General features: G+C 39.8%; 2 protein-coding genes across 2 annotated transcripts in view; both read right to left on the bottom strand.

Annotated features, from left to right (window-relative positions):
• Positions 1 to 10,311, bottom strand: part of LOC132823712 (neuropilin and tolloid-like protein 2) — a 42,381-nt gene extending 32,070 nt beyond the window's left edge. The window contains exons 1-2 of the mRNA XM_060837693.1: positions 10,241 to 10,311; positions 7,338 to 7,391 (exon numbers count right to left, since the gene is read on the bottom strand). Of these exons, the coding sequence (XP_060693676.1) occupies positions 7,338 to 7,391; positions 10,241 to 10,277 (91 nt within the window). The 5' untranslated portion in view covers positions 10,278 to 10,311. The remainder of the gene's footprint in view (positions 1 to 7,337; positions 7,392 to 10,240) is intronic.
• Positions 10,312 to 15,198: 4,887 nt separating this feature from the next.
• The window catches only part of itfg1 (integrin alpha FG-GAP repeat containing 1), a 245,573-nt gene continuing 239,368 nt past the window's right edge, over positions 15,199 to 21,403 (bottom strand). Inside the window, exon 18 of the mRNA XM_060837695.1 lies at positions 15,199 to 15,594. Coding sequence (XP_060693678.1) covers positions 15,535 to 15,594 — 60 coding nt within the window. The 3' untranslated portion in view covers positions 15,199 to 15,534. The remainder of the gene's footprint in view (positions 15,595 to 21,403) is intronic.

Genomic DNA, 21,403 nt, shown 5'->3' on the forward strand with positions numbered 1-21,403 from the left:
TCTTATCATGGACAACATCATTGTTGGCATCCAAATGATTACAAAGAATGTTGTACCCTCTGAAAATGAAATACAAACAAGTGATATATATTTTAATTTCTGCAATGGTTAACTTACAAGTCTGACTGAGAAAGCCATAGAAAAGACAATGCTAAAGGGTACTGAGTTCATTGAGAAGGACAACAAAATAAACGAAAACAACTAAAATCAGTTCACAAACTCTAACCAAACAGACAATTCTGTCTATATGGCTAGCGTGATGGCACAGTGGTTAGCACTGCTGCCTCACAGCACCAGAGACACGGGTTCAATTCCCTCCTCAGGCAACTGTCTGTGTGGAGTTTACACATTCTCCCAGTGTCTGCGTGGGTTTCTCCGGGTGCTCTGGTTTCCTCCCACAGTCCAAAAACCTGCAGGTTAGGTGAATTGGCCATGATAAATTGCCCGTAGTGTTAGGTGAAGGGGTAAAGGTAGGGGAATGGTCTGGGTGGGTTGCTCTTCGGAGGGTCGATGTGGACTTGTTGGGCCGAAGGGCCTGTTTCCACACTGTAAGTGAACCACACTCCTAAAAAGAACAGAATAATTTTGTGTTGAGATTACTACCTCCAAAAGGAATTTGTTCAAGATGAGATCACATTCTATGGCAATACTCCTATCAACTAAAAGCTGAAATGGTGCAGAAAATTTACTTTGGGATTGCAGAATACGTGTGCTCAGCCAGGGGTGCTATATATTTACCCATCACAAATACTGAACATAATCTCTAGATATCTTTGTGTACCTTGCTATAAATTCTCAAATGACAAACTAATAAGCCTTTAATGTGACATAGTGCCCCTTGGTCAAAACTGGAATACTAATTTTGTTGAAAGCAGCTTGTTCCCCTCCATGGCAACAAATGAAAAAAAAAACCAGCATCAGCATCAACAGACAAAACAAGCCAGCTTGAAAGTCCAGAAATTTAAAAAAAATACAGGTTAGAACCAACACAATTTGAAATAAGAGAAAGATCATCAAATCTTTTATGAATTTGAATGTGCATGTTATAAAATGCGATTTCCAGCACTGAATGATTGCGGATGGCTCTGAAAGGGTAGAAGGAAAATTTTATGTTAAAGCCCACGTATCTAAGGCAGGATACACTCTTTTTGGCAATGAATTTCATAAACCCAAAAGGTTCATGTTCTGTGGTTGTTGTGTATTGTTCAACTATTAGAAAATTTTACTTACAACTATCTTCAAATGCAACTTTTCTACCAAATCTAAATATCCAACATCTAGAGCGTGTTCATTTTTAAGAAGCTGAAATTCTCCAAAGGATCTACTGACTGAATTTTCAAAAAGGTTGCACATACTGAGTATGTGTATATATTTACACATGCCTTATGCATTAAAAAGCCAATGGAGCAGGTGTTTTAGGGACCCCTTAACCTTGATCAGCACAGATGATTAACAAAGCTTCCTTTATGAATTATTCAGATCTGAAGTGTAAGTGCTCAAGAATTATGCCACTTGAACTGATTGAAATATGTTCTTGTAAGGCACAGCAAAACTAACGAACCCACGCATAATATTTTTAAATGCTGGGCAAGACACTGAATCGTTATTGAAAATTTTCTACTTTCTTTTGTGAATTGTTATATTTCTTCATTTTTAGAATAAGAAACATTACAGCAAAGTAAAAAAAAAGGCAATCTGGCTCCTCAAGTCTATACCAGTTCTCTATAAAGCATTTCAATCGATCCACATTACTCCACTCTATCCCTCTAGCCCTGCAAGTTTATTCCCTCAAGAGTTCACCCAAATTTTCTTTTGAAGACTTTCACCATCTCTGCTTATATTATTCTTGCTGGCAGAGAATTATAGGTCATCAATACTTGCTGCAGAAAGTAGTTCACATTCCTGCTCTCTCTTGTCCAAAATCATACATCTGTGTCCTTTAAACCTCATATCATCAGCAAATAGAACCAGCTGTTCTTTGTCTACCTTATCTGTCATAATCTTGCAAACCCTATCTTGAAAACAACCCCAGCTTCTCAAATTTCATCTTCCGTCTAAAATCATCATGAAACAAATGGTCATACTGACCATTCTCCTGATAGCAACAGAGCCAAGATACAAGCCTGAGAGTTTCACAGCTTCAAATACAATGGCCCACCATCACCAGCCTTGGGTTAAGAAATGACACCAAATATCAACAGTTCACATTGGCACTGTACTACTTCCTAAAGACTTACCATAAAATGTTTGGATGTTGCTAAAAGTAATCACTTATGAAATGGCAGCAGCCATATTTGATAAAGGTGAAATCTTTAACAAAGAGGCCCATTTGACAGAGATAAGATCTGTTTTTGAATCAAAAGAAATGTCAACATGATGTACAGCATAAGCTAATGATCTAGAAAATGGCATAACTTGAAAGCATCCAAGTCAGTCCTGCAGAAGACAGGGAGATACTGCACAAACCAACTGTATCAACCTATGTCAAGAAATTAAATTTTCCATACTCAGGCATTTATATGCAATTGATATTGGGATCAGGAGGGTGTGTCCAAAGCTGTCATCCATGAAATTTGTAGACGGTGAAGTATTCACTGACAGATAAAAAGAGATATTCTATTGAACTGACTATTACTGTGAGTTGGACTCCCATGAGACCGATATCTCCCAGTCTATGGTTGATGTTCTCCTGCAGCTCCTGGTCATGGTTGAATTAGATGAACACATCTCAACCAAGCCACTTACTACTTAGTGAACTCCAGTCGAATTGCTCAAGTACTATCCACCATTAAACCTTCCTGGTTTTGTCCTTTATTGGATGGTAAGATCTATTCCGCAGAACATATAGAAAAAAAGTCAGAGGGAAGATTGTAACAATTACACAGGCATCTCGCTCCCTAGTGCCACTGAGAAGGCCTTTTCTGGGATCATGATTTGGAGATGCCAGTGTTGGACTGGGGTGTACAAAGTTAAAAATTACATAACACCAGGTTATAGTCCAACAGGTTTAATTGGAAGCACTAGCTTTTGGAGCACCGCTCCTTTGTGGAGGACACAATTGTAAGACACAGAATTTATAGCAAAAGTTTACAGTGTGATGTAACTGAAATTATACATCGAAAAACACCTGGATTGTTTGTTGAGTCTTTCATCTGTTCGAATATCATGATAGTTTCACTTCTTTCATGTGTAAATCACAAAATGTTTTTTTTTAAAAAGTTACATTCTCAGGTCAACTGTAACAATTAGTGTTAGCCAGATAATATGTATTATCTGGCTAACACCAATTTAAAAAAAAGTTAAAAACAAGTTTTGTGATTTACGTATGAAAGAAGTGAAACTATCATGGTATTCGAACAGATGAAAGACTCAACAGACAATCAAGGTATTTTTCAATGTATAATTTCAGTTAGATCACACTGTAAACATATGTTATAAATTCTGTGTCTTACAATTGTGTACTCTACAACCACCTGATGAAGGAGTGGTGTTTCGAAAGCTAGTGATTCCAATTAAACCTGTTGGACTATAACCTGGTGTTGTGTGATTTTTAATTTTCTAGTATCATTCTTAAATGGCATCAATGGTTTGGAAAGAATCAACTTATCAGGGATAGTCAGAATAGTTTTGTGCAGGTGAGGTCTTGACTCAAAACTTTGCTTGTGCTTTTTAAGGAAATGACACGATGATTGATGAGGTTTGGGCTTGTAAGTGTTGTCTATGTGGACTTTATTAAAGTATTTGACAAAGTCCTTCACAATAGGCTGGTTCAGAAAATTAAGATATGAGATCCACAGCAACTTGATAAGTTGGATACAAAATTGGCTTGATCATAGAAGACAGAAGATAGTTGTGGAGGAGTGCTTTTCTGACTAGAGGTCTGTGATGAGTAATGTTCTACAATGATCAAGATTGGGATCTATGTTGTTTGTGATATATATAAATGATTTGGATGAAAATGTACACGGTCTGATTAGTAAATTTGCAGATGACATGAAAATTGGAGGAGTTGTGGATAGTGAGGAAGGTTGTTAAAGGATACAGCAGGATGTAGATCAGTTGGAAAGTTGGGTGAAGAAATGACAGATGGAGTTTAACCCAGATGAGTGTGAGGTGATGGATTTTGGGAGGTCGTGCATGAGGAAAGTATACAGTAAATGGCAGGACCCTAAGGAGAGCATTGATATACAGAAAGATCATGGGTGCAAGTCCATAGCTCCCTGAAGGTAACAATATAAATCATACAAAGAAGGTGTATGGCATGTCTTCCTTCATCAGTTAGTGCATAGAGTATAAAAGTCAGCAAGTCTTGTCACCTCTGTATAAAACTTTTTACACCACATTTGGATTGTGCGCGCAGTTCTGGTCATTGCGCTAGGAGGCTTTGGAGAGGGTGCAAAAGATATTTACTTTCGATTGCAGTTAATTAGCTACAAGGAGAGGTTGGACAAACTTGGATTGTTTTCACTAAAGCTTTGGAGGCCGCAGGGGGAAGCATATAAAATTATGAGAGGCATTGACAGAGTGAATAGTCAGAGTTTTGTTTTGCCAAGGTGGAAATGCCAAAGACTAGAGGTATAGGTTTGTGGTGAGAGGAGAACCTTAAAGGAGATGTGTGAGACAAGTTTTTGTTTTAAACACAAAAGGCAGTTGGTATCTGGAGCACGCTGCCTGGGAAAGTTGTAGAAGCAAATAAGACAGAAACATTTAAGAGCCATTTAGACAGATAGATGGACAGGTAGGGAATAGAGGGATTTGGACAATGTGCAAACAGATGGGATTAGTTTAGAAAGGCAACATGGTTGGAACAAACATGGTGGCCTGAAGGATCTGTTCCTGTTCCTATGATCACAAGTGGATTCCAAAACACGTCGTGACTTCTGTGCTGGCAAATCTACATTGGACATGATTTTACCCAAACACTAGCTAGGAGCGTAGGAATCAGGATATACTTCTATTAACCTTCTGTAGATCTCATTAAAATGTTCAACACCATCAGCGAGACAAGAGTCTACAAGCATTTGGGGAAAAGTTGCGTACTGAAGCTCTTCAACCTTGCTCCTTTTGAGATTTTTATGACCATTTAATGGCTGCACTTTGCCTTGCCCCATTTTTGAGGTTGATGTCAGGAGTTTAGCAGGAATGGTGTGGAGCCGGGCAATACCTGTATTACTCTGACTGAGCTATAGGCAAGAAAGGTTTGTGCACCTCCTTCAAGATGCTTCATGGCAGAGAAGTAGCCCAAAACTTAAATAACTTACAATCATGAAGAAAAGAAGCACAACATTGTTCATCTTTGCAGTTTTTCCTGCATCACGGATTAGATTGCTTAGTGTGGAAATAGGCCTTTTGGCCCAACAAGTCCACACGGACCTGCTGAAGCGCAACCCACCCAGACCCATTCCACTACATTTACCCCCCTGCTCCTAACACTAGGGGCAATTTAGCATGGCCAATTCACCTAACCTGCACATTTTTGGATTGTGGGAGGAAACCGGAGCACCCGGAGAAACCCATGCAGACACGGGGAGAATGTGCAAACTCCACACAGTCAGTCAGTCGCCTGAGGTGGGAATTGAACCCGGGTCTCTGGCGCTGTGAGGCAGCAGTGCTAACCACTGTGCCACCATGCCACCCACAATTCACTGCTACAGTTCTCTCATTCTCTCAAACACTGAAGTGTGTTTACACTAATCACATGTAAGTCTTTGCTGGCTCATGCACATTTGCAAGATGCCACATACCCAATGATTTTCTGTGTGAGGTGATATCCAGAGCCAAAACACCAGTAGAAGGTATCAGCCGTTACATCAATGATGGTTGCAAACTCCATATGAAATTCCTAAACACTGGCCCTTGCCCTTGGGACATACTAGCTGATAACAGGAAATGAGGATATCATCTGTGTTAGAATGATCAGAGGTTACAACAGATTGGCAACATGCACTCTCACCAAAAATAACCTGAAAATGACAGCTCATAACTAATTCATAAGTGACAGGTAGCAGAAATGAATTCCACTAATTGGCCTACAGCTACAGTAAAAAGCCACCAGATGAAGCCTCTCTCCAAGGCCAACAGAGTTGATTTCCTGTATGCGCATTACATCAGCCGGAATGACACTGACCACGGAGCTGGGATCTGGCTTTATTTTACAAGAACTCAGATCATTTCATTTCTTTTTACTTTTGAAATTAGAAATAATGTCACGCCTCTTGAACACTCCGGGGAGTGGTAACCAAAGGAGATTTTTGGTTCCATTTGGTAATTTCGATGAGGTAACAGTGGGGGAGATCCAACAGTATTTGGCGAGCATCAGGTTCAACCCTCGCACGTGTTACGATAATTAACTTGCTGAGCAAAGGGTAAAATATCTATCCATTAAGATATAAGCACCATGCGGAAGTAAATAAAAATCTCTAATTGCAAAGTGGGAGTTCCGCTTTGGTCTCTGGTATCCCATCCGTTGTTCATCGTTGAAGACATTGAAACTGGTCCAATTGTCTTTTTTTAAAAAAAATAAAAAGTTGAAAATCGATAACACTGAACGGAGAACAATTCATTAACACAAACTCAGTCTCCACCTCAGCAGCAGAGCTACTCCTCGATTTCAGAACAGGTTAGGAACACGGTTCCGATGGGTCGAGTTCCCTGAGGACTGGAGAGCAGAACAGGAAAGTCTAAACCAAGCCACGGGGCGCCTTGTGTAGTATATGAAAATGAAAGCGGCTTTGACAGTATGCAGCTGAAAATGTGTTGCTGGAAAAGCGCAGCAGGTCAGGCAGCATCCAAGGAGCAGGAGAGTCGACGTTTTGGCCATGAGCCCTTCAAGGGCTCATGCCCGAAACGTCGATTCTCCTGCTCCTTGGATGCTGCCTGACCTGCTGCGCTTTTCCAGCAAACATTTTCAGCTCTGATCTCTAACATATGCAGTCCTCACTTTCTCCTTGACAGGATGCAGCCAATATATAGCAGTTATACACGGATGCTTAGTTGCTGATATTAGCCACCAAGACGTATATCGTTGCTTTGATCCCATTTCGGAATCTTTTGGGATGAGGCCGGGCAGGAGTGGTGACTCTTTCAATGAGCGATCCATTAACATAATGGTCAGATGGGAACAGACTGGGCTCTAACTCCACTGGAATAGAGTCCCCCAGTCACCGCATTGTATTGTCTAGCAATGCATTTACAATACAACGAGAGGCAATGCATTACAATGCACATTGTAACTGATATACAATACATTGTTTTGTCATACACATTTCTACCCAAGGTACTTTAAACAGCTTATTACAATCAAATATGTTGGTAGCCGTACAGAGATACAAACGCACCTTGCGCCTTTTGTATAGACGCGATCCCTCCAGTGAGAACAATGATCGACCAGACTGGAAAAGAAAGAGAGAATTCAATGTTTGTGTCAAGTGACGCTGCAGTTTGAACATCAAATGGAATCATATAACATCGGGATAAATTCAGCAGAGATTGGAATAAAAAAAATTAAGACAACTACTTTTATGAACATCTACATATATAACATGTACACAAGCTACTCCCATATAATTGTTCATAATTAAGCGGGAAAGCTAACATGCAGAGATTTGTTTTCTAGATTCGTAACCAATTCATTTGCATCTCCCACGAAAGAAAACAGGCTTACAGGGAACCACATTTCGTCTCATTTCAAGTGTTCAGGTTTTGCTGTCGTCAGGAAGGTTTTCGACAGTCTTTAGCACCTGCGATGTCCTGGTGGGAAAGTCTCTAACCTCGGGGTGCTTTCAATGTTGGATGAAGATGGGAATGATTGTGGACGACTACAACACAACGCGCAAACCGAGAGGAATGCAGATATGAATGAAATTCACTCAACAGAATTCCTCAATATTCAAACCTTCGCGTCATTCAGGCTTTGGTGCGAGTTCTTTGCACTTTTGCAAGTTTAATATACGGTGAAGCTAAATATTCCCAAACCGTTTGAATTTACATGATAAATGCAATTTTTATCGAGCCGATTCTCAACGTCACGTTTTCCCCCTCAAACCTCAGTTTAAGCCTTATTCCAAAAACTAAGTATGATGTTCAATGTTTCAATTTGATGACTAGAATTTATAAGATTTATTTATACGCGTGCAAGTAATTTAACAGAATAACTGTTAGCCGGCATTAGTTACAAAGCAATAATGGAATTAACACCGGCCTCATCAGAAGTTCAAACAGCATTAACTATCTTGCTGCGCAGCAAGGGATTTAGGTCTGGAATCAGCTCATATTAATTATAGAAAATTAACATTTGCTATGGTTGGTGTCGTTTTGTTTGGCTCAACTGCATGAAACAAGTGTCATATTGGATACGGCTGAACATACCTTGTATGCAGATTACAGTCATTGCATATTAAGTGACTCACCAAAAGGAAATCATGCCGTGCGTATATTACTGAAAGAGATTGTGACAACTTTTCGAAATAAATTACATTTAGCCATATTGCCCCTTAAGAGAAGCCGATTGCTTTGTAAGGACGAGACTGACGCTAAAGGGAAAAGGGATAATGAAAACATTTTCCTGAATGCATGTGTAGCAGAAACTCCTCGGTCTTTCTTGTATAAACAGACTCAGATGCACCCGAAGTTTCCCAGTGCGCCAACGGAGAGGAAGGACCTCTTGGTCTGGTGCAAGCTCTCCAGCCACGGGGGGCGGGGGGAGATCCCTGAGCAAGCTGGAGAACGGGGAAATCTCATTCTGTTTGTGCATGTTCAGATATGAAGTGGTGCTGCCCAGTCCATGTGTAAGTCAGCGAACAAAGCGCCTGTGTACTAATGCTTTGCACAAGCGAATTCCAAATGCTCGTTGCATTGTGTTTGGCACAAGATTTGAGGAAATATTTGTAAGGACGATTGACAATCCTTTTCTCAGATCAGTTTCATGTTTCAGGTTTTACAATAATACTTTTCATTATTTCTGATGAATCGAATTCGGAGCAAGTCTACGAGGTAATTCAATCAAATCCATTAGACTGATGGAAGCTTTCTATCAATTATTTGTACCGTGAAATCTTGAAGTACATGAACTGGCTTGTCATACAACGTTGAGGCGGCAAGTTGAATCTGAATGAAAAAAAAACCACTAGGCTTTGCACAATTTTCACCCAAGTGGACGAGAAATATCACCATATTTTCTGTTTCGTATTCAACATCATTCAACAATAAACTTAACTCAGCATCGTCTGGCAACTGGGAAATGGTGGTCCCATGCACGGGTCACGGTCAATGACCCTTCAGCGTCTCCGCCACTCATCAAAATCTGTCAGTTCAGAGCAAAATAAAACCAGATCTACTTTCAGTAATGCAGTGACAAAAACATCAGGAGGTGAATTCAGCTCCTCCACATCGCATTTGCTTTCAATGGTGCATTTCAAAAACAGATCTGGTGAAATTCTAACCACACTGACAGGAATTTGGTGCCGTTCAGTGCTTGAATTGCGCTCGATGCCCGGACAATAAGTATTTGACGAGGAAACCCTGAAGCTGGGAAAAAATTTAGAGGGAGCTGCAGGAGGGAGCGGGTACGGGGTTGGGCGGAGGGGAGAAGAATGTGATCGTTCAAGGTGCTCGGACAGAAGGAACTCACGGCACCACGTGGAGCTGGCACTTCATACTCTCTGTTATACAACAATCTGGGCAGGTCACACCCTGACACCCACTACATCTCCCCGGTATCCGGGGGCGAGGGAACCAATTGGTTTCCATCTCTCCTGGCTAGCAGATGCAAGAAGCCGCGGTTCAATTCTGTTTTCCTTTCGCACGGTTCCACATGGACTGTCCATTCAGACCCGATGGGAGCGAGACAACTGCTCAGAATAAATCAGCAGCCCTTGCTATAAACCCTTGCGGCTCGATGTCTTCACAATGTTATTCTTGGCTGCATTAGCGGGGCCGTCTCTTTCATGCAAACTTTTTGATGGCTTGACATGGATTCGAAGTGACTGGTCATTTAAAAACATTAGGTTGCGAACACGACGGCACAGAAATATTCCAGTCCGTGTGACAACGTTATTTTACCCTGTTAGAGAAGCCCTAGCAGAACCGCCATTCGGCGAAACCCCAAGCCTCGAAAATATAAAAATAAAACTGGCATATATTTTGAAGAACAATTCTTTTGGACAATAGGATTGGATGATTTACAAAGCAGAGATGCTTCCTCTAGATGGCGACGTTATTTTATATTTTTACTACAACTCACCTTTGAACATGAAGAAAAACTGCCTTTCCAGCACCATTCTCTCGGTGCCGATTTTTTCCGGAGTACCTCTTATTGTATTGACAGCAGTTTACAAACCGTATCCAGACCAGTACAGATCACTCCGGAGCGGTTGTCAAGTAAATCAAGCGAAATGAGCCTGTATCCAGTAGCTTAATGCTCGATACTTATTTAGATTCATACATCAGGTCCATAATCCAATTTCCTGATATTCTAATTCTATTCAGAAAGCAAGTTATGCCTTTCCCCTACACCACAGACCCGTTTCTTCGGAGGCAAACTTTTCACACGAGGTTAATTCCATCCCTTTACTGGGTCTATCCCTTGGGCATTTCCTCCACAAATACCCTCAGTCCTCGAAGAATGTTCTGTGGCCGTAGGTCTTGGTTTAAATGACTTATCGATTGACAAACACAGAAGGGGGAATGCAGGAGTATCGCAGTAGTTTCAAAGCTGCCCAAATCCGTCAAAGGGTGCACAGCAGACAGGAAGGGACTGTCGTTGTTCCGAGGAGCAGAAAGAGCTACTCCAGCTCCCAGCTGGATTGAAGGACTGGGTAGCGAGTGAATGAAGCTCATGTTCCGATCTACGTGCGGCGCTTCAGTGAGCAGCTTGTACGCATGCACCCACTTCACAGAACACACTAAGCTGCAGCCTGCTGTTTCCAATTCCACACACACACCTTCAGACACAACGGCAGTGTCCAAAGGCTAAGCCGTTAATGAAGCTTCTTTTTTCAAAAAAAATAAGTTCTCCATCACTTGACGGAGTTAGTATGTACAACACTATTTTAAATAGCCAGAAGATTTCGAACTCTTATCATTGGGTAGTTGTGGTAAAACAGGTGAAAAGAGAAATTTAAATACACTCCAGATTTTTTTTTGACAGGGTGGGTTTATACCATTTTGATCGTTTCAAGTAACTGCTGCCAGAGCACACTTCAGGCAAAATATTCCTGCTCGGAAATATAGATTCCTGAAAAATGCAAGCTACGAGCTTTTCATTTATCGTCAAACATTTACATCATTGGAATTTCGAAAATCTTTCAAAATATTAACTAGGGCAATGCAATGCAACTGACAGCAATGTCTTCCAATCTGAAATGATCAGTTAACGTGAAAATACAGCAAAGGAAACGAGTTTCCAATCACATGGGCTGCTCGGTTTGTTGTTTTGCCTGAAATTCCATATTCAGTCTGAGAAAAATGCTCCCTTCAACACGGATGTACAAAATTACTAGAGATCCATAGATGAGAAACATTGCGGGAAAAAGACGAGTGGACAAATCTACGTCGAATGGGTTTATCTCCAAACAGCACAAACAGGGAAAGTATTATATACAAGGGTAATAATTATATACAACGGTAATAATAATATAATCTCTGCTTCAGAAAGAACAGTTTCCGAGTTTACTCTGCCATAAGTTTTAATGCGTGGTGTCATGGCCAACAAAAATAGCCAATTATGATTTTCTATATAGCGTTTTCACGTAGAAAAAAACTGTTTTGTAGAACGTTAAACTGGATTGCGTTAAGTAACTCACCTCTTGACACAACCCTCCCAAAAACGTTTTGCACCGACTACAAGGAAGAAGTCAAGGGTGTGGTCCATTACTGAAAACAATACACGAGATTTGAAACATTAGCTTGCTCTCTCTTCACCGATGCTGTCTGACCCTCTGTGATTTCCAACATTTTATTTTGTTTTCAGTGTGGTGGAGTTTTCAGTGTGCTCTCCACTTGATCGACTACAGCTCCAACACTGAATAAGTGGCACAAAACATCTTGACTGATTTGCACCTCATCCAGCACTCTAATGCAGGGTACACCAGCTAACAGCAGCACTGCAACAGCAGGCTAGCATTCTATTTACAGGACTACCACCCAGGACAAAGGGAGAAGTGGGAACGTTGCCAGCACCAAGTTCCCCTCATGTGACTCCAGATCCAGGCAAAGCGGCTGACACTAAAATAGCCGAGCAAGCCAGCAGCTATAATTAATTGCGACAAAGTTTGATTGAAGGCATTAAATCGAACAGAATCCAACAAGACACCTGAAATTAACATGCCACACACTGAGCCCTGTAACACCCTGAATAGTCCTTCTTCGTCTGGGGACTTGTGCCAAAATTGGGAGAATTGTCCCACGATCTAAGCTATAATTTTATTTCAGCCATAATTCCATGAGTGTGACTGTGTCCCAGACACCGACATAACAGTCCCTAAATATGTGTTGACCCATTAGCAGGACAGAACTAGCAGAGAGGCACAGCATATACAGACAGGAGGATATTACTTTGGGACTCTTTAGCATTACCTCTGAACCTCATGAAGTCTCATGGCAAAATAAAATGGACAAGGGAATCTTTGACTGATTATTTACTACATGCCTCCCTCCACCCCCACCCCTAGTAATGAATCAGTTCACCTCCATGTTTAACAACACTTGGAGGATGCATCAAGGCTGGCCAGGGCACAGAACATAATCTGGATAGGAATTTCAGTGTCTAGTGTCAAGAGTGGGTTGGCGGCACCACTGCTGGTCGAGCTGGCTTAGTCCTAAAAGGATGTAGCTCCTAGACTAGCGTGGACGATGGCAAGGGAACCAATAAATTGGAAAAAAACTTTACCTCAAACATCAATATTCCTACAGCAGACACATCACAAAAAGCTGAACAAATATAACCTGCCCATTTAGCACTCTATCAATAATTCGGTCATATAATTCACAAAATGACAGATGTTACTGACTGTGCTGCACAGTCAACAATAATACATTTATTTGTGGTTAGTTTGGGTTCTGCCAGGTACACTCAGCTCCTGGCCCTATTATAGTTTGGGTTGAAGTACAGACAAAAGAGGATACGTGAAGGTGATAAGCTCTTGATTTTGAGGCAGCATGTGACTGGGGAACTCCATGAACTGGAGTTAACAGGAATTGGGTAAAACATACCCAGCACAAAGTAGGATGGCTGTAGTTCCTGTCTGTGTTTAAGCATAGCAATATTCTAGCTTTGGCTGATAAGTGACATTCACAGCATGTGACCTACATGTGGCTCTAGACCCACAGCAGTGTGGTTGATTCTCAACGAGACAATTAAAGATGGGCAATAAATACTGGCTTGGCTACAGATGTTCCATGCCCCATAAATGAATGAAAAAAAAAACACAAATGCCAGGCAATGATCACCTCCAACTAGAACCAATCATTACCCTGACATTCAATGGCACTACCACCACTGGATCTCCACTATCAACATCCAGGAGGTTACTGTTGACTTGGGAATGAACTGGATAAGGCACATACAGTCCTACAAGATCAGGTCAGAAGTTGGGAATTCTGTAGAGATTAATTCACCTGCATCCTCAAAACATGTCCATCATTTACAAATCAGAGTGTCTGGAATACTCTGCACTTGCCTGAATGGATGCAGCTCCAAAAACACTTAAACTTGACACCATCCAGAAGAAAGCAACTCGCTTGATTTGTACCCGATCTAACATCTTCAATATTCACTCATTCCAACACCATTGCACAGTGATAGCAGTGTGCACAATATAAAAATTGCATTGAAATAACTCACCAAGGCTTGTTAGGCAGCACCTTCCAAACCCATGAACCACCTGTAAGGACAAGAGCAGCAGATACATGGGAGAACCAGCACTATTCAGTTCCTCTCCAAGCTACATCATATTCTAATGCGGAACTATATTGCCATACCTTCCCTGTTGCTGGGTTAAAATCTGTGAATTTACTTACCAGCAGCACCCATTTCCCATGGACTGCAATGGTTCAAGAACGCACCTCATTACCACCTTTAGTTGGATAATTGAGTATGGGCAATAAATATTGGTCCAGCCAGCATCACCTACATGCCTTGACTACATTTTAAACAAATCCTAAACTTTCTAAGAAAACTCTGGGAGCATATTTATGAGTAGTTTCAGATATCACAGGACCAGCTTCTCAAGGGTGATTAGACTTAGGCAATGAATACTGGCCTTGTCAGTAACACTCATGTTCTATGAATGAATAAGCAGAAATTGATACCGTCATGCAGGAGACAGAAGAACAAGTGACCAAAGTTAGGTGAATGAGATAGGTCGTAAGTAGTATGTCAAAGGAGAAGGGGAATAACGTTTTAAGCAGAAAATTTCACTGCTTTAGGCTTAGGCATGATGTCCAATGATGGGACAAAAAGAAATCAGGGATGCACAAGAGGTCTGAATGAAGAAACACAGTTTTCTGGCAAGGTTGCAGGGCTAAAAGGAAAAAAAAGGGATTGGGAGGGGAGAGTCAATGGAAGGATTTCAACATATGGATGAGAATTTTATACTTAGATGGAAAGCATAGCTATAATTGAGTATGAAGATTAAAGCATGGATAAATGTTTCAGTAGAAAATGTACTGAGTTCAACACTGAGTGAAGTAACTTTGTTGGTCAAATTGAACTTCAAAGTTGTGAAAAGTCTGTTTCCAACTTGCAAGTAGCCAGGGCACAAAACAATGGCTTCGGTCTTCGCAATGTGTGTCAACAAAATATCATTCTCATTGCCTACTTTATTTAAGCAAATCAACACCCTGAAGTTTTTAGAATTTTTTTTGAAGAACATACAAACACATCCTAAAATCATACTGCGTTAGCCACTGTTATCACTCAGATCATCCAAATTCTGCTAAAAATAAAATTCTTAGCAATGCAGCTACATGTACATACTGTGCACCTCGGTCTTGTCACAAACTAGTTTGCACTCTAGGAATTTAAATAGCAGAATTCCACAAACATTTCGTCTCATAACTGTGCTATCTCGCACCTAAAACAATACAATCATATAATGGTAGGTTAAAGCACAATTTGAAATGGAATATTTGTTTTAAATTAATAGAAACTTGAGACACCATAGTACGGTTCATTTTTACCAATCAGAAATACTGAGCATATTTTCCCACAGAGACCATTTATTTTAGACATTTCACAGCTGATGAGCCACATTAATAACATCAGAAAGATTCACCATGTTTAGAAAACAAACTTTTGAAAACGCATGCAGTGACACAATGAAATACATAATTTATTTTTCAGTGGTTCATAACTCCCCAAAATATACAGCTTAAGTTATTTTGCAATCACTGCCCAGAAACCATAAATTGGACCTCTAAAGAAATCCAGGAAGCAGTTAGACTATGTACAATTCAACATTAAACAGTCATCTTTTTTGCTAGGAGTTATATTTTAGATCTAACACTTGGCATTTGTTTCTTAGAAACCACAGCATTTCACATGGCATCGAAATGAAATCTGTGTGCTTCTTGGCGTTTCTCTCGGTCATCTGCCTTCTGAAATAAAGAGTAAAAAGGAACGTTATTAGGAAAAAGTATATTTATATTTGCATGTGGGCAGCATGATATTGGCAGATCATTTAACCCAAAATATTCATTAATTTTAAATCTTTGAACTTCCTCTGTAAACATTTTACTAGGAGATAAAGTTGTTTTTGATCAAAAACATTTAGTCAGTCAAGTATAACAATAATTGTAAAATTATATGAACGAAAGACGACTTTCTGGCTTTGTTTTTCTAAGTCTGTATCATCCATATTAAGTTAAATAAAAACCCACATTTGCATCATCTCCTTTCCACAGAATTTTCATTTAAAAAATGTCCCAAGATAGTTCAATCATTACATTTACTTATCTACATTTGGAATGTTGATATAATGCAACCCAAGTCAGACATAGTTGCACAGTAAGATATCCTCACCACCACAACACTTTCACTCTAACATAATAATGGATTAGTAAGGATCTTTTCACTTCCCTTCATTTTGAGATTGCAAAATAAAATTGCCATCTTAATGCCACTCAACTGAAAAATAGGTTTGCTCTGAGCCTTCATGCCTACTGGAAACTGTATATTCAATCTGTATTATATCAGACCATTAAAGTTGACTTTAATAGTAGTCTATTATTACACTGTGCTAGGTGTGGAAAAAAATGCTTTGCATATTTTACATCCTGATACTGAAGCTATAAGTCTGTTGAAAGCTTTCTGCTCAAAATAGGTATGGACTGTTTATAAAAATATAGTGTGCTGCTGACAAAGAACCACAGTATTCAATGGCACAGGTCTGGAACTGCTCCTTCAAAGAATGAACTAAAGGAATGATGCCTTGTTTGACACGGAAATGCACACCTTCCAGAAGAGATCCATCCAAATTGGGCACAATAAGCTGGATCAGGAGGAAGTTGATTAAACAGAGAAAACAGATGCAGGAGTAGGTCAATTGGCCCTTTGATTATGGCTGATCACCCAAATAAGAACTCCTGTTTGCACTATTTCTGCATACTCTTTCATCCCATTAGCCACAAGAATGACAGCAAATTCCTTCTTAAAAATATTCAATGATTTGGTCTCAACTGTTTTCCATGGAAGAGAATTCCACAGGGTCACCAGTCTGGTGAAGAAATTTCACCTCATCCCATTCTTAAATTGCCTACCTTGTATCCTTGGGTTGTGACGCTGGACTCTTCAGACCTCAGGAGCATCTATTTTGTGTTTATCCCGATTGTTCTGTTAGAATTTCATAGGCTTCTTCGAAATCCCTCCTAATTTTCCAAACTCCAATTAATTTAGTGTCAAACGATCCAGTCTCTCATCAAATGCCATTCCTAACATCCCAGAAATCTGTCTGGTAAACCCTTACTGCATAGTCAGAACATTCTTCCTCAGATACAAAGCAAACCTGCCCACAATGCTCCAGGTACGCTCTCATTAAGGCCCTTTACAATTGCAGCAAGACATCCTTTGCTCCTGTACTTAAATCCTCTTTCTATGAAGCCACATAATATTTACCTTCTTCATTGCCTGCTGCACTTGCATGCTTACTTTCAGAGACTGGAGAACAATCACACTCAAGTCTTTTGTACCTCCCCCTTTCTCAAACTATCACAATTCAGATAATAAACTTTCTTCCTGTTTTTGCTACCAAAGTGGATAACCTCATATTTATCAACATTCTATTTCATCTGCTATGCATTTGCCTACTTATTCAGCTTGTTCAAATCACATTGCAGAAGGCACAGGTTGTATGGGAGGTTGTACTGTGAGGAGAATGCAGAAATACTTCAAATTGGAGATATTACACTTAGCTTTCTTATTTAAATCATTGATATATTAAGATGACGTTTGCAAGCCATCCAAATTACCCCAAGTAACATTAGCCACATGTTTGTTTACTAAGTACAGGGCCAAAGTACGTGTATGAGGAAATATTTTCTATGAACCTGTCCTGTTTTGAATGAGAACTCTTGCAAAGTCCTCAGATAACCCGACAGCACTTTCTAAACTTCACATCAAACCGATACTGTTATAGCTTCAGCTTCAAACTAGAACTTTTGCTGCATTTACATTTGTAAAGGTAAGTCAACAAAACAAACCTCCAATAAAGGTGACTGTTCAAAAATAGGAGGATGCCCAGATGAGGCAGGCATGAAGAGATTTTCTTCTGACAGAGGCTGAGTTTTTGGAACTTGCTGCTTCCTCAAAAGGCAGTGGAAGCAGATACTTGGAATATTTTTAAGGCAAAGATAGATAGATTCTTGATAGAAATACGGTGACAGATTATTGGAAGTAGGTGAGAATATGGAATAATCAAACCAGCTACAATCTTATTAAATGGTGGAGGTAACTTGAGGGGACAAGTGGCCTTTTTCTCTCCTGATTCTAATAAAATCTGACTGCATTAGCACTTGGTGTCATTGGAGCTATTCCTCAAATTTCCAATATCTTAAAAATATTGGCAACACAAACTAGTAAACAAATTGTAATAGAAAATTCAGGAAGATCTTAGAACTAATCTTCCCTTGAAGTATGTTTGAAGAAATCATGGACCATGAGAAAATGCAATGAGCGAGTAAGATTTAAACAAAAGATCTCACTCATGTTCAACATTCATATTGTCCTTTTCTGATATTTCCTCTTTCTGTTTATTCATTCTCATAGGCATATAGTCAATCAGAAAACATGAAGTATACCATGCAGGTTTGAGTTACTTTTCAATCAGCATCTGAACATATATTACCTCTTCAATCATCATAGAGGTTTCTCAAGTACCGTTAAGACTTATTGGGACTAAAAAAGGAGAAATTAAACATTGCTTAACTTGACTAACGTAGCAGCAGAAATATGTCCACCTAATGGAATGGATTGACAGTTTCAGGAAGGGACTGAAGCTTGTATTGGTAGTCATGAAGGAATAAAATTTACTTGGAGGAGGTTTAGAACTTGGTTGTCATGTTAACATTGCTAGCCGAATACAAACAGTTAGAATGTTAGCGTGATGGTTATAGTTAATTTATGCCAGTGGCCATAATCGAGCAGCATTCCTGGGAGTATTCATGTCTGTGCATTTCTGCATAGTTTATCATGAATTTGTATGTCAGGCAGCAAATAAAAATGATCTTGGAGATTCTGTAGCTATACTATACTCTTGAATCTTTCAAAGTATTAGGCGTGCTGCTTAATTACATACTTCATGCTCATTAATGACTTTCAAAAATTCATTCAGGAGTGTGATTTATAGATAACATTTTTAGTGTTTGGATTTCAAAATAGTGGCATATGGGTGTTGATTACATTTGTGAGTGTTCTTTTTTAATAAAAAGTCAGAGTTCTTCTTAAACAGTGACCTCATCCATTCGGTGTCAAACAGCAGGGTGAACACAAACTCCTGGAGTGTTAATGGAATAAAATGTTTTTACGGTTAACTTTTCACGACAGCTAGACTAAACATTGAAGGTTATTAACTTGCTTTCAATTCAAAATAATCAATGATTGATTTTAGTTTAGAAACTAAAGATTGAAATGTTTTGGGGTAGGTTAGAGGAAACCTGACTGGGCTCAGAAATAAGTTTAGCTGTCTCTCCTTACAGAAGTAGAGGTCAGCTCAGGAAAACAGTTGCCTCAGAAGAAAAGTTTAGTCGTGAAATTTCCAATTCAAGAGAATTTGGTTAGAAACATGCAGGTTATTATAATTAAGAAAGCTTCAGAGTTCTCAGAGTTGTGGAAGAGATCATACAGATGTGCAGCACAGGAACACACCCTTCGGTCCAACTTGTCCACGCTGACAAAGATATCCTAAATAAATCTAGTTCCATTTGCCAGTATTTGGTTCATATCCTTCTAAAGGATTACTATTTATGTATCTATCCAGATGCCTTTTAAATGTTGTAATTGTACCCTCCTCCACCACTTCCTTTGGAAGCTCATTCCATACATGCCCCACCTTTGCATGAAAATGTTGCTCCTCAGGTCTCTTTTAAATCTTTCCCCTCTCACCATAAACTTATGCCCCCTAGTTTTGGCCTCCCTCACCGTGGGGAATAAACCTTATCTATATACCCTATCCATGCTCCTCATGATTTTATAAACCCCCAAAAGGTCACCTCTCAGCCTCCAATGCTCAAGAGAAAATAGCCCCAGCTTACTTAGCCTTTCCCTATAGCTCAAACCCTGGCAACTTGCTTTTAATCTTTGCTGAACCCTTTGAATTTTCATATCATTCTTCCAACAGGAGGGAGACCAGAAGTGCACGCAGTATTCCAACTTTGGCCTAACTAATGTCCTCTATAGCTGCAACATATCTTTCCAACTCCTACACTCAACGCACTGACTAATAGAGGCAAACATGCCAAACGCCGCCTTACTATCCTATCTATCTGTGACTCCACTTTCAACGAACTATGTACCTGCATTCCAAGGTCTCTTTGTTCAGCAACACTCCCCAAGACCTTACCATTAGATGTCTCACCTCATTTGTGTTCAAATTTAGTTTTTTTTCCAATGCAACTATAGTAGTCTGTGTTCTGTTCATGATAACATTAAATTACTTTATTGGAACTTTCTGAATTACATAACTTTTGCTTACTTCTCAATCAAAGGGTTCCTTAAAATAGGTCCTGTGCCTGTAGGAATGTACTGCATGTATGGAATCATTGTCTATCCCTCAAGAATGCACCATGTACAACATATCCCTTCCCTTCTATCCTTGTGGGAAAGCTCTTTTCAAGGACTTTGTGATTCCCAAAGCAATCTTGTAAAACTTTAAACTACTAATTCCCATTTTTAGGATTCAGCCCTACTCTCCTCCAAAAGTAATCTCTTCAGTCTGTTATGGACCATATCAAACGCCCTTCAAATATATCGAGGAGATAGCCTAGGCATGAAATTTTGTCTTATTTAAAGGCAAGCGTAAGGTGCTGTGTTCCAGATGTAATTTGATTGGTCAAACAAATCTGCTTTAACCAAAACACACTTTTGCTTTGTTTCATAAACCCAGTTAAAACACAAGAATTAGAGTAACTAACTCATTTGGAAAATGTAACAGACTAATAAATTATTTAACTATTAAACAGCAACTTATCGCATTAAAACAGCTTTGGTAATAGTAAACTCAGTGAACTAGATTGTCGCACATGTGATACTTCTCCAGTACTGGGAGGAAAGAACATTAATAAAAAATTCTGGCAGACAAAGAACTTCAGCTTTTCTACAATGGCCAAGCGATGTACAACAGCTTTAACAGCCAACTTCCAAACCACTTCAACTGAAAGCTAAACTAAAACCCTGCTTCTGTGGGAGCCTGACTCCACTTATCCATACTGCTTCCATTGTTCTAATTTTTTTTAAACCGAAGGGCTCACAAGCTGTTTACTTTATTGACTTGGAGGAGACAACTTGGTTCCTCTGGCTCAAAACAAAAACCCAGGACAAAATACACCTCTCAAAGCCACAATATCATCCCAAGTCTGTCTCACCAGGGAGAAAGCATCAGTGACTGTCAAGTGTTTCATCACTATAGACAATAAAACCTTTAATAATTTCCAATTGGACATTTCAATAGCCCCTGTTTGAGGGCATCACTTTGTACTAATTTGTGCTTACTTGTTGTTATTTCCCATCTCTAGTTGCCCTGGACAAGGTGGTGGTGAGCTTGCCTTCTTGAACAGCTAAAGTTCACGTGCTGTAAGTTGACCCACAGTACCCTCAGGAAGGGAATTCCAGAATTTTGACCCAGTGATGTTGAAGAAAGAGCAATATATTTCCAAATCAGGATGGTGAGTAGCTTGGAGGGGAACTTGCAAGTGG

This window comes from Hemiscyllium ocellatum, chromosome 17 (assembly GCF_020745735.1).
Source record: "Hemiscyllium ocellatum isolate sHemOce1 chromosome 17, sHemOce1.pat.X.cur, whole genome shotgun sequence".
Lineage (NCBI taxonomy): Eukaryota > Metazoa > Chordata > Chondrichthyes > Orectolobiformes > Hemiscylliidae > Hemiscyllium > Hemiscyllium ocellatum.